The sequence below is a fragment of the Martes martes genome, assembly GCF_963455335.1.
Source record: "Martes martes genome assembly, chromosome: 8".
NCBI classification, from domain to species: Eukaryota; Metazoa; Chordata; class Mammalia; order Carnivora; family Mustelidae; genus Martes; species Martes martes.
In genome coordinates, this window is record NC_137895.1 from 120,043,603 (window position 1) to 120,058,554 (window position 14,952).

At 39.2% G+C, this 14,952-nt stretch overlaps 1 protein-coding gene across 1 annotated transcript in view; it reads right to left on the minus strand.

The window, feature by feature from the left end:
• Positions 1-14,952, minus strand: part of CUBN (cubilin) — a gene marked incomplete at its 5' end in the record, with an annotated part of 255,728 nt that overhangs the window by 50,396 nt on the left and 190,380 nt on the right. The window contains 3 exons of the mRNA XM_080812400.1: positions 6,346-6,495; positions 8,689-8,845; positions 14,131-14,318. Coding sequence (XP_080668526.1) covers positions 6,346-6,495; positions 8,689-8,845; positions 14,131-14,318 — 495 coding nt within the window. The remainder of the gene's footprint in view (positions 1-6,345; positions 6,496-8,688; positions 8,846-14,130; positions 14,319-14,952) is intronic.

A 14,952-nucleotide genomic window follows, 5' to 3' on the forward strand; every position in this document is an offset into this window, starting at 1 on the left:
CAAAAGATCCGTATTCAACAATAAGGAAGTTGGGCAGGGGAGAGGCAGAGGAAGTTGAGAGAGGATTTTTATCTTTTTATCTTTTTTCTTTTCTTTTCTTTCTTTCTTTTTTTTTCTTTTCTTTTCTTTCTTTCTTTTTTTTTTTTTGGTAGATGGCAGGAGAGTATCAAATCATTACACCAATCAAAATGATCTGCTCATACACAGCAGCCTGACTCAAAAAAATTGAAAAAGTTATGATATTTGGCAAGTTGATTGATGGATGAAGATATTCTTATACACTTTCCAACAGTCATTTCATTAAGGTAGGATGTCCTTCCAAATTTTACCCATAAAAAGTCAAGTATTATATAATATCAGAATTTGTAAATTATCTGAAGTCTAAGAGCATATCAAGGTGTAGCATAAACAAGGTAGTATACAAGAAAATGAGATATAACATGTCAGTGGGCATAAAGTAATTCACACATATACATCTTTTTCTCAAGCTCTATTTATCACATCACTGCATTAGAGCAAAGAGATCAACCCCAATTCTTCAATGACAAGATACTTGGTGACAAAGACCACGGTCACCAGAAAATAATGATATTAAACATTTTTCCATAATCATAGGGGGAACCAATTGAATCTGTGATCAAAATATACACAAAACGCTCAAGTAGAATATAGTTAAAGACAACTAGCATGATTGCCTTCCAGGGAGAAAAAGGAACTTAGTCAAGATTTGAAAAAGTTCTTCAAGGACAAAGGTAAATATTAAAGTTGAATTTATGGCAGAGAAGTAATAGTTATTAGACATATGAGAACCCATGTCATGAGAAAAGGAACTCCAGACATTCTTAATTCTATCCTCAGTAAGTAATTTGATGTGAATTTACTACTGAAATCTGTGAGGTATTGAGGTATGAAGCTATCCTCCAGGATTTGTTTTTATGATTATTTTCCATCCTTCTAAAAAACTTTTAAGAGATGTTTATTGTTTGAAATCGGTAAGGCTCTATCCAGTGTATTGAAATATAATTTTTATCATAGTCTTCGAGACTTTATTACAGAGGAACATTCAATTCTGAATTCCATCACAGTTCCAAGAACTTGGAGAGAATTGAAAGGAAACTAGGAAGGAGTAACTCAGCAAATAATATAAACTGGTGAAATTTAGGTTCAGAGTGCAATTTTTCTCTAGCGCAGAGATATCAAAGGCAGAGATATCAAAGAGGACTAAGAGATAGGGGGAGATCATTTGGGTTGGAATGTTTTAATAGTTTGGCTAAGATAAAGTCTTTTCAGTAAACAGCAAAGGGCTCTAAGGAGAGGTACAGGAATTAGGGGGCGGCAAATCCCGATTAAACAGTAGCTTGGAGACTGGATTGCTCAATGGAGAAATGATCGAGTGGGACAGAGAAGCATGTGCCAGTGTAGAACTAAGTTCCACAGGCTGTGCAGACCAAAGTCTTATTACACAGGCAAGCAAGGAATCCCACGTAACTAAACTGTCTCCTCTAAGGTCTGGCCAATTTTAATAAATCATCAGTAGGAACTATTTCAAAAGAAGCACTGCCCAATGGTTTCTCAAATAATAAATTGTGAATTGTGCCTACATTCTGATTTCTTTAGAAATAGTTAAGTAAAGCAAAGAGAAGAAATGATAAGTAGCTAGGTAACGCCATTAAAAAAAAAAAACAACTTAGATTACATGGTGGGGAAAATGTGAACTAAGACAACTGACAAAACCTAATTTTTGGTGGGCAAAAGGGCAAAAGGAAAAATCTAAAGCTAAATTTTCTTTTCTTTTCCATTTTAGCTTTATATTAGGTGTAAACTGTAGTGTAGGACTTCTAAGTTAATTTTTTAAAAGTCAGGCAAATATTACAAAAGACTTCCCATCTGGCTGCTCTGTTAATCTAGACTTATTTTTCTTCGGAGCTTCTAAGGCCATCTCTAGAGGACAGCAAGCAAAAACAGCTGTCTTTCCATTTCTCTCCACTGTCTGTGCTAAGGTACTGCTCTACTATTCAATTCTTATTAAGAGATGAGAGACTGTGGAGCGCCTGGGTGGCTCAGTGGGTTAAAGCCTCTGCCTTCGGCTCAGGTCATGGTCCCCGGGGTCCTGGGATCGAGCCCCGCATCCGGCTCTCTGCTCAGCAGGGAGCCTGCTTCCCTTCCTCTCTCTCTGCCTGCCTCTCTGCCTACCTGTGATCTCTGTCTGTCAAATAAATAAATAAAATCTTTAAAAAAAAAAAAGAGAGATGAGAGACTGTGGACTCTGAGAAACAAACTGAGGGTTTTGGAGGGTGGGGGGTGGGGTGAGCCTGGCGGTGGGTACTAAGGAGGGCACGTACTGCATGGAGCACTGGGTGTGGTGCATAAACAACGAATGCTGGAACACTGAAAAGAAATAAATTAAAATAAAATGCACATAAAATATATTAAATCCACAGCAGCTAAACTAAAAACTCTGACTTGTGTTGGGAGAACAAATATTTATTAAAGCATCTGGAGGTTCTGTAATCTCCTTATAAATCAAGTCTTGGATGAAAGAGGATTCATGAAACAATGGATAAAACCACAAAGATAGTCATACGGTCCTTGAAAGCATAACAAATTCAATTAATAGGGACTGTGGATTTCACATTTCTGTAAGAAAGTAACTTTCATAAAAGCAATTAGAACTCCTTTTTACTATGACATGCTAAAAAGAAAAAAAGGAAAAAAAGAGTTACTCTGGATCTGAGAGAAACTGAGCTTAGAATTTGCCTAGATGTAGGATTTTTTAGTTAAGAATTTCTAAGCTTTTCACTGTCACCAAGTGAATCAGTGTTATTGCTGAATTTTAATGACACAAGAATCAAGATACAGAAGGCAATCACTTGCCATAGAATACCTCATCTGCTAAGTGCTTTATCTATAAAGTAAACAGTAAAAATAAATGGTCTATAATCTTCCCCAGCAACTTCAAGGCTTCTACTTGGGCATATGAATAATGAAAACACAAAAATACACTTTTTGACTGTTCAGTATTTGGGAAAATAATTTTTAATAAAATTTAATAATCTCTGATTCCAAAATAAGTACAAACAGTGACAATTTCTCTCTTATGCTTTGTAGTTAGCTTTTGTCTGTTTCTGGCATTTCATTTTTGGCCAAAAGAAACATTTTAAATTTGTCAATTCTCTACCATATTTTAGAAATTGTGAAGCCACTTTTAAGACTACCAAAAGCCATTTCAATCTGGAGGTGACATTCAGAAAAAAAATAAAGTTGCCTTGTAAATGATCAAATGGAAATTTCTTCCATGACTTTTAATTGATTTCACTGGAATTTTTATACTTCATAAGTGATTATATAGAAAAGATGAGAAGTCCATAGTTCATACAATGACTATTATTGGAATAATCATGATAAGAAACTTAGGCCAACATAATATAACATAACATACACTTTCTGAGCAATTTACTTTAGTGGAATGTAGGTCACTAAACCTTTGTAATCTCCCCATGGTAAAAACACCAGCGTGTGCTTGAATAATCAGAATGATAGCCTGACTAGTAAAACCTTTCTTAATAAGTTGTTAGTATTTGGGAGACACAACATATGAACAAGTCTATGTTCCCATTGTATTCTGCAGTCTGGGATAGCCCAACTTTTTCTTGCAAGATCTACCTTTTGTGTTAATGGCCCACCAAAAGAACAGATCTAGAACCCTCGTCTCTGCTGAGATCAACATTGGCTCTGTTGGCATGCTGGGCTCAGAAATGTTTAGACATGTGGACAGACTCTTTTAGAAATAGTTCCTTTGGCCTAGAGCAGCTAGAAAGGCCAAGGCTCCTGCAAAAAAACGAGTTTTTCTTGGGAACAATTTTCAGTCTTATTACAATATCGTGAAGATCAATTCCACAGGCTCACCTTAGAAGGGGCAGAGGGTTATTTTCACTGTAGCAAATAAAACTCTAGTTTGTTAATAGTATTCAGTGAATGTCAGCATTGGTCTCTGATTAGTGATAAGAATCTAATTATAAGATAAATCTGATTAATGTTGTCTTTTTTGAGAATCATCATAATCCAATTACTCTATAGCCAGAAATTACTCACTTAAACATGCTGAGCACCTTTAACACTGGAAATGTCACAAGACATTATCAGAAAGTTATCATCTTATTAAAAAAAATGAGCTCTTCAATTGAGTGGGGGTTAGCCAATCTGGAATACTTCAATCTGGAAAAACCAAGCACCTGTTCGCAGGCAACATACGTAAGGGTGTGTCTGGAGATCCTGACTGGTGGCAGCGAAAATAACGAAACCGTGGGCACTCATGAATGACAGTTCACAAAATAGGCTTCTATAAGCATGATCTGACTTTTATAACTACTGTAACTACTATTCTGTATTTTTAAAAATTCAAGTGATTGTGAAAGATTAATTTGCACAAAGTCACATGACTAGGACATGGCTGACCTGGCGTCAAGATCCATCCTAAAATATTGTGCTTTCTCCCACCACTCCCCACACCCAGTGTTCCACCAGAGTATGGTGGAATAATCCTTAATCCCACCCGGTCAGCTGAACTCAGGAGCTACTGTTTCGGTCAGTATACGTTCCTTTGTAATAATACGTACGCCGTTAGTACTGGCAATGTTTTCTGTGGCTATGTTATGTAGTGTATTTACCAACGACTCCTTTTTTAGCCTAAATGATATTGACATATGACATTCTTGTGTTTATGTAATTTAATGAGAACAAATGCACAATCCAAGTCACATCCTTTCTTCCTGTTATTAAGATAACTTTTCCCTGATTAAAAAGGTAATAGAAGAGGTATAAAGAAAAGACATATCACCTATAAATCTATGTATGGGGTAACAATGTATTACTGTAACAATTACAGTAATGCTTAATAGCCTTATGCATGTATTTTTCTTAAATACAACATTGGATCATTTTAGATAAACTGTTTTATCTTCCCCTAAAACTTTATATATTGTGAATGCATTTTTATATTCCTGGGGTTTTGTACAAGCAAAAGCTGAAAAGATGTATTTTACTTCATGTTCCATTTTTATAGTGACATACATCGACTCATACTTGGCATTTTAGCTAACACATGTGCCAAAATTTCAACTTGTAGAGATGTAGGAAAAGGAGGTCACAGAAAAAGGAAAAGGTGAGAGAGGCTTTGTATGATTTATTAGTGTATGAGTACTGACATGTCATTCCTATTTTCATGAAACATAAATTTTCTGAATGCTGAATACTGTAGGACATTTTGCTAACTGTAACTTTTCACTGGCAAGGGAGACCCAACCCAAAGAGAAATAAATTTTGATTATGCAGAAGTAGCTTGACAAATTTAGAGACTAAGTGTAACTTAGAAGTGTAACTTAGAAATGGAAAATTAATTTGTAAAAAATATTATGACTGAATGGTTGAAAATACCCATCTACTTGAAGAGATGTTTTTTCTAAACTGTGTCCCAGCAGCTATAAAACATCAAGTTTTGTCTCTTGCGGTCAGAGCCATCCCAAACAAACAGGCTTACCATCCCCTTTGACAACAGCCCATTTCCTGGAGCTGTGGGATGAACCCAAAGGGACACTTGTGGTTAGGGGGTTCACAATCCCTGTAGGATTGTTGAAGATAAAGACAGAAAGGAGGTGAAAGGGGTCCCATGGTAATATTGAATCAAACTAGAGTGCAAACATTTATTAATTATATTCATTTATTCACTCTTTCAACATTTATTGAGCACCTACTTTGACTGAGTAAGATAGTTTCTCCTGTTAGTGTTTGGTGTTTACACATGCATGTGGGTGTGTGTATGCACAAAGCACAAATGAATACATTGAAAACAATTATTAACATGTAATACCTTCCAGACTTTTTTCCTTTATGCAGTTTACATGATGCTTGTGTTCTTAAAGCTCTTACGTTACTTTCTCATTTCTGAATGGAATATGTAGAATGGTATACATGTTTTTAAAACATTGGATGGAATTTTAATCAAGTGTACATCAAAAATACTGTGACATATTAAATATTTTCTTCAAATGGCGATTTTACACTACCTCTGCCTCATTTATCACTCATTCATTTATTAAGAATCAGTTGTCAGGGTGCCTGGTTGTGCAGTCCATTGGTGTCCCACTCTTGATTTCACCTTGGGCCATGATCTCCGGGGTGCGAGACTGAGACCCATATCAGGATGTGGGCTCAGTGCAGAATCTGTTTGAGATTCTCTCTCCCCTCTCCCTCTTCCCCTCCTGCTCCTGCTCTCTCTCTTTGTCTCTCTGAAACAAAGAGATAAATCTTAAAAAGAATCAATTGTAATTTACCTAAGAATAAACTTACCTTCCAAATGGAAAGACTCAAAAGTCAGGAGGACCAGGGACAAAGGACCAGCCTCTATGAAGTAGGTGCAATTCATGTTGTTGTCATATTGCTTTGGGTAGTTTGGAGAAAGGATGTAACCTGAAGGGTTCGTGAAATTACCTCCACATCCTACATGGGAAGAAAAGGGCATTATCAGAACAATTGTTCTCACGTGTGGTACTTCTTATCAGTGAGGGAAAAACTCACTCAAATTCTCTTGAGACATATTCCCTGAGCTACTCCAATGGGAAGAAACAGTAACTAAGGGGATGGAGCTCTGATTTTAAAATAAACATACACACAAAACGAGAACATTCTTTATGTTTTAGAATATGTTGCAGAGTTTTGGGCTAAGTAGTAGAAACTTTACCACAAATTCATTGCCATTTATTTTGAAGATAATATGGAAAGGAAAACTGAGCAAAGGTTGAATATGGTTCATGTAGATAAAGAGATAAAATAGATGAAGTGGTTTGTTTCTGGTGAGCACCACTTAATGGGTTTTCGTTTTTGTTTTTATCTAGGCTCCATGCTCAATGTGGGGCCTGAACTCATGACCCCAAGGTCAAGAGACGCATGCTGTACTGACTTTGAGCCACCCAGATGCCTGCCACTTAATGAATTTAAAATATCTTATAATAACATTAGAAAACTATGTATTCTCATTAGTATTATGATCTGGCCAAAAAAACAAACTGTTCTTAAAAATGTTGAATTTACTCATGTCAGTTCTTATCAAATTCTCACATGAATGATTCCCTGGTGTCAGAAATAGAGAATCATCCTCTTACTGATGTGAAGAACAAAGGCAAAAGAAATGTAGGGAAAAAATGAAACTTCCTTCCAACTTGCAGCCCACTGACAGGCGCTTGAGACAGAGTGACCTTCCTCCAGGAACTCAGCTGCCTCAATGTTAATACTTTGCCAGAGGCAAAAAAAAAAAAAAAAAACGCCTTAGCTTGACATTAGCTGGCCCTCCGGGATCCTGTAAGTCTTCTTTCATATATGAAAATCCATTTGGAAACATCCCTTTATCTCTCCCCATCCCCCAAGATATATGTTAGCAATCATTCTCCAAACATATGGCCCACTGATAGACAGCTGAAGGGTTTCATGACTAAGGTTTTACACCAGACAGTAATAAATGACCCCTCAAGGTCCCGGAAACCTTGCTTCCAAATTCCTCAGAGACCTCTGCTATCCCTAACTCCCTTCCAACTTGAAATTACATAACTGTCACCCTTTACCTTACAACCTCAATGCAGCTCTCTCTGCCCACAGGTCCCGTCCCCGTGCTTTAATAAAATACCTTTTTTCCCAACGAAGACACCTCAAGAATTCTTTCTTGACCATTAGCTCCCAAGCCCCAACATTTCACATCATTACTGCTAAAATAACATTTTTTTTCATATAACTACTAACTAGTTAACCAACATCGCTCCCTGACCTATGACAGAGGAAAATATCAATATCCTTCTAAACTGATATCAGAACACACAATTATGAACACATATACACGCACAGGAACCCAGCGAGGGAGGACCTGGCATTAGGCCTGGGTTGGCCTTTCCTTCTTCCCTTTCCAGCCCCCTGTCCTTCATTCAAGTCTGAAATACCTATTCACCGCATCACTCTCTCTAATTCCTTTCATTTGGACTTTTTCATAAACGCCAGTTTGCAAATGAGTGGCTACTTGACTGAACTCAGCCAACAGTCACGCATCATTGCTTCTCAGACCTGAAACCCGCTCCATTCCCCACAAATCTAGTCTGTGAGCAGTAACTGGAGAAGGAAGAGAAAATCCTGCAGAAAGTGGCTCCCAAAGTCGACTACCTTGCAGAATCATCTGGATGAGCACAAACACGTGGAAGGCCTCACCAGTGGAAACTGGGTGAGTTTCAGGGGAGTCGAGTGAGGCCTGACAATGAATCAGTGGGCTCTGATTTCTATGGGGAAGGTCAAGGAGCTGCTCACCAGCCACTCTGATCACCTACTAATTACTGGCCTCTTGGGATTCTGCCTACTTCCTATCCACTCTGGGTTTTAGGCTCAGTTTTAGATGTCCACCAGGGGCACTCAGGCCTTCTGTGTCATCTCTCAATTGGCCTGTCATTGAATTCGGTTCCACTCTCACTGCTTTTTGAAGGAAGGGTGTACTCTGGGGATCAGATGACTGGCTCACACTCACCCCTGGTGTCCCCAATTCCAATCAACCCTGGCACAGCACTCCCACCCCTACCCCCACCCCACCCTTCGGCAAGCTAGCCTGTGGCAGCCCCACCCTCTCAAGGACCACCCGCTGTGGTTTTGGGGGCTACTTACGGCTCACAAAGGATGCAGAGAAGCCCTGAGCCGGGGTCTCCTGAGACTGGAACACAGCGGTGAACACATTTCTTGGTGTGAGGATGGACGCGGGAGCCCTGCTCCCACAGCTGGTGGCTAACAAGGCTTCGTCGACTTCCTCAGTCCCCGCCCACACCTAGCAGAGCCACAAACATGACTTAACGCTTGAGGTTTTCCCCTGTCCACACTTAAATGTGCTTAGGCTGGAAAATAATGGAACTCGGATGTATATAGACCTAAACACAATAGCAAATAAACGCATGCAAATCTGTAATAATTTCTTTTGAGAATAGTGTTTTTAAGCTGTTTTTAACAGCATCTCCTATTCTCGACTCTTCCAAGGAGACTGTGCTCATTTTTGTATAGCTAGGCAGTGACTGCTAAGAGAAATCAACCACCACTCATGTTCCTCCTACTTTCTCCTCCTTGGCCTGATCTGGCTAACTCAGATTAGGAGGCATCAAGGGAGGCTGAGCAGTGATGTGGGCTCCTGTGAGGCTCACACTTCGTCCGGGGGGATGGCACACAGTGGGTCGCCAGTGGACAACATTTACCAAGAAGAAACCCACGAAGTCAAATTATTTGCAGAACATGAGGAAAATGGACATGAATTCCCGGTAGACATGTACTTAGCATGAGTTGGAATAAATCACAGAAGACTTCCTGGCAGTGTTCATTTTGAAGAAAGGATGAGATTCAGCCGCGGTGTGCTATTTACTGAAAACTGGGTTGGCAACTCCCAGGCTGTCATTTAATTGGTCCGGCCACTCTTAAAGAATTAACTCATATGCCCATTTGAAAAGTGGTTGCTGAGGAATGAACTTTGGGCATTAGATTTCCACATCAAGCCGATCCTCAGGGAAAAATGCTACTCATAAAATCACAAATTTAAATGCAGAGTTCCAACTAGGAAAGGAGCCGCATCCGATCTATGGAGAGAGCATAACAGGGGGCTTTTCCGGGTCTGGGCAGGGATGGCTGCCTGAGGAAGCCCCTGCGGCAGGAAGGGGTGGCGCTACTGCTAAGGATGGAGTGGGAACTGAGTCAGGGAGGTTGCAGAGTCCCTGCGAGCCTCAGGGCATTCTAGAGATCTGAGAACCATCCTGAAATGGCGAGGGGCCATCGGAAAACTTCGGGCTCTGGGATGCTTAGTTTTGGAAATCACTGCAACGGGGACAATAGGAAGAAATGAGAGGCGGCCGGGAGATCAGCCACGAGAATTTTGCAGTCGCTCAGGCATGAGATCTACCCACAGAAATGGCATCTACAGTGTGGAGTCACTCGAGGAAAATATGGGTAGGAAGGGAATACATACACATGACTGGGGCAAAGAGACCACTCAACAGATTTTACCAGGGAAGACCCAGGCAGTTGAGTGAGTCTCCACAAGGAGCAATCGTGCCTTCCCTAGGGGACATTTGGCAGTGTCTGGAGGCATTTTTGATGGCAATATTTGGTGTGCAGGGTGGCGTGTAGTGGGTAGGGGCCAGGGAAACTCTAAACATCCTTTGATGCACAGAACGAGCCCCGTCCTCACCCCCTACATCTTAACTATCCCAAGAAGATTAAATGGGTTTGGACTAGTCTTACTTGCCTATTCCACATCTTCTTCACAGCAAATTCTATGAAATTACTCATTTGACCATATCACTTTTAAGAATTTTCCTCAAAGAAAGCAATAAAATAACAAGCCATTAAAAACGTTTCTGTGGGCAGATCAGTCTGTAAGAAGAGGTGTGAAATGGCACTGATTCCTAGATAGTGCTGATTTACTATTTCTCAGTTCTTCCAAGCCCTGTCATTTCCAGTGATTTTCAAACACTGGACATCCAGCTGTTAGTTATATTACTGAAGTCGAATGATATTTGTCATTTATTAGATATAGGAGGGATCTGTCACGGGTGCTACTAAGAACAAAGGCATGGGTATTCAGCCAAATAGCTAAAATCAAAAACGTCCTGGGAAAGAAATGTACTTCCAAATTTCTGTACTATCCCCTTTAAGTCTCCCTCCCCTCCTCCACCATCTTAACTATCCAGGAAAGTAGTTTACAGAAATTTTCTATTCAGATTTTTTTTTTAAGATTTTATTTATTTTTTGACAGAGAGAGATCACAAGTAGGCAGAGAGGCAGGCAGAGAGAGAGGGGGAAGCAGGCTCCCTGCCGAGCAGAGAACCCGATGTGGGGCTCGATCCCAGGACCCTGGGATCATGACCTGAGCCGAAAGCAGAGACTTTAACCCACTGAGCCACCCAGGCACCCTTCAGATTTTTAAAAATTATACATTTGCCTTAGTGAGAGATAGATATCTGCGTACAACATTACTGAAAAGGCAAAGTGACAGCTAGAACTTTTAATAAAGAATTTCAAGTGCTTTAATTAAGAACTTCAAGAACTTCCTGAAGGCATTAATTATGGATCTGACATCCTACCTTTTGGCCCAGGAACACAAGTGTTGTAATGATAATAATGGTGAAGAGTTAGTCAATATTTCCTGCTGCCTTGTCACTCAAGAGCTCGTTTCATTGCCTATGCAACCCAGGACTCATCAAAACCATATTGGACCAAAGAATGCCATGAAGTTGTCATTAAGTCAAAAACTTTCTGGCTTTTCTTAAGGTTTTGTGTAATTCAGCCTGGCTGCACATGATGTTTTACCATTCAATTTTTTTAAAAAAAAGTATTGCTTATTAAGATACCTAAAGATTCACAGGCAGTTGTAAGGTATCATCCAGAGAAATCTCTTGTACACATTCCCCAGTGTCCCCCAACACTGACATCTTGCCAAATTATAGTATGATAACATAACCAAGAAGTTGGCACTACTGCAGTCCACTGATCTTACTCGATTTCTCAGTTTTAATTGTATTCGTGTGTGTGTGGGTATGTGTATTTAGTTATCTACCACCATGTTCAAGATGATGAAGAGTCCCAACACCATAAGGGTCCCTAGAGTTGCCCTTTTTATAATCATACACAATTCATTCCCATACCCCCATCTTTGTAAACTATGGCTGTCCTCCATTTCTAACTATTGTGGTTTCAAAAATGTTACGTAAATGGAACAAGAGACTATGTAACGTTTGGGTATTGATCATTTTCACTTGGTGTGATTCCCTGGTGATTTATCCAAGTGGTTGGTCTGTCAAGGGTTGACTTGCTTTTACTGAGGACTTGCATACTTGTAGGTATGTGCTAGTTAGTTTAACCATTCACCTGTTGAAGGACATGTGCACTGAATTCAGTTTTGGGCTACCAACAAATAAAGCTGCTATCAACATTTGTATATGGGTTTTTACATCAACGTAATTTTCTTTACTCTCGGATAAGTGTCTAAGAGGGCAATTGCTGGATCTTACGGCAAGTGCATATTTAGTTTTATAAGAAACTGCTGAACGATTTTCAGAGTGGCTGTATCATTTTACATTCCCACTAGCAATGAGTAAGTGATACCGCTTCTACGCAACCTTGCCAGGATTTGGTTTTCTGATAGGTGTGTAGTGATCTCTGTGGTTTTTGAATTCTCAGTTTTCCTAATATCTAGTGATGTTGAACATCTTTCCATTGTCTATTTACCATCCCATATATCCTCTTTGGTGAAATATCTGTTCAAATCTTTTCCCCATATAACAGTTGGATTCCTTGTATTTTTACTGTTGGTTTTGACTATTCTGTATGTATTCTAGATCGTAGCCTATTGTCAGATAGGTGGTTTGTACATCTTTTCTCCCGGTCTGTGGCCTTTCCATCCTCTTCACACAGGCTTTCACAGATTAAAAGATTTTTTAATTTTGATGAAGTAAGATTTATCAATTTTTCTTTTTATGGATCATTCTTTAGATGCTTAGTCTGAGAAATATTCATCTAGCTCTAGGTTTTAACAGTTTGGGGCTATTTTTTCCCCCTAAATGTGTTTAGCTGCATACCTTACATTTTAGGGTGTGGTCTATTTTGGGTTAATTTTTGTACAAGGTGTGAGCTTAAGGGTCGCTTGCTGGAGCGGGACCCTCTTGCTGTTCTGTCCTCTTCAGTGTCTCCTCACAGAATCAGGAGGCTCAGGCCTGGCAGGGGAAGAGGGCTTCCAGAGCCATTAAGTTTGGGCAGAGCTCCAAATGGATCTCACCTGCCAGGTGTGTTGGCTTTGCCAGATGTCAGAGGGATTCCTCCTCGATCAAGAGGAGAAATGGGCCTAAATCACTTTTCAGATTCCATTTGTACAACTGATGAACTTACAAGACTTTACATACATCTATACATTTGAAGTTTACTCAGTCTATGAGAGAGAGGCCATGAGAGAGTTCAATTGCTTCATGAAAAAAAGCCATTAGGAAGAGTTGTATTAGATGTGTTCCATTAGACACATATTTTATAAAAGTATGAGATTTTTATTCAACTAGTAAGCATGGATCCATTAGATATAAAACACAATTTGAAAGATGATATACAATAATAACATCAATGGTAAAATGCCACTGCTATTCATTAGGTGGTTTTATATTCCAAGTACTGAGCACTATTTGTGTTATTATATCATATTACCTCTAATGCTTAAAACAGTCCTACTAATGGACAAATTGTTCTCTTTGTTTTATGGTTAAGAAGTTAAGTCCAAATGTTTAATTAGCTCACAGAGGAAAATGCAGGTGGTAAGTGCAAGAGATATGGATGGAGTCCAGGCTAATGTGAACTTAAGGCCAATGTCTTTTTCACTTAAAGGTGGAAAGATCTCTTGGAGATATATTACATATGAGATCCAAATAGCAGAGTCAGAATGAATTTATCATACAGCCATCAGTCAGAAGTCAATGAGAAGTGAGGTCGGTGCCACATAAGCAGTATTTGCCATTTTAGAGAAAGAGAGCCTTACTGACTGCCCCACTGCCATAATTTTACATGAGTAAAACGTTCTTTTCAGCTTGTGGGCTCTTGAGGCCTGCTGTGGAGGCTGACACTAACTACCTCTCTAGCCTTCTGTAATTTTCATAGCATACCTAAAATGTTGCTGGTAACGGGGCCTTACGTTTGTTTTGTCCTTGAGGATCTATTAGAAAGAAAGACAAAAAAAAAAAAGAAAGAAAGAAAGAAAGAAAGAAGACAACAAAAATATCTGGCCTTCCCTCTTCAGTTTCCACAGAAAGGAAGAACCCTAAGTATGCATGACAATTTAATAAGGCCAGAAAACAATCTCCTTAATTAGGTTACTTTGCCTACATACCAGCAAATGAAAAGTCACAGGGCAGTATGTGTGTTGTGGTTCAAGTTTTAACTCCTAATAGTTGAGATTTCTCACATTTTTATTCAAGAAATCCAAGCAAGAAAATTGCCCTTTACTTACTTTGAGAAGCAGTGAGTCATTTCTGGTCTAAATATTTATGTTCACAAAACCAGCTCGGCTCCAATTAAAGGAACAAGCACACTCACCTTCACGAAGCTGGCCTGACATTGTCCATCACCGCTGGGGATTAGGAAGTTGTTGTCAAAGCTGATCTCCAACTGTTTGCTTTCGTGAGTAATGACGGTCCAGGAGCATCTGCTGTTCTCAGGAAAATTCTGAGGCCAGTGAGGGGATCTGATTGTACCATTATCTGAATGAAGTATTCCCCCACAACCTGAGAAGTTGTCATGGAAAAGTCATTAATTTGAGAGGAAAATAATTACTTTTGTAGCTCAAGATTTCCAAAGGAGACACATTTCTAAGTGTGAGATTTCAGGTTCTCATTCCTTACATAGGAGTCCATGGCCTCCGGGGCAGGATACGACAAGAACTCTGAACAAATGTGAGGTGAACTGAATCCAGAAGAAGCTTTGGCTGTTTAGGTTTTGTTGCATTTATGCTAAACTCACCCGAGGACACTAATTCATGCCGTAAAGAGGACAGACTTCTATTCTGTTTTCAAACAATGACAATATTTTTTACTCCTCTTGAAGCTATATAGTATTTGTGAACCAGCAATCCCAAGTTCTGTATTTTATTTTACTGTGAATACATGAGAATATAAGTCTACACTCATTGGTAATTTTACTCTAACATACAGGACTAGAGAAAATGATTTTGAGGAGGAGAAAATTCTTCCATTACACAATCTGATTCATTCATATTGAAACTCTGACAGATTAAAATAAATGGCATAAATTGAAAGAAAGAAAATATCAAATTATTTATACTATTAAAATATGTACTTAAGAAGCACACCTGGGTGGCTCAGTCCGTTCAGCATCTGCCCTCAGCTCAGGTCATGATCC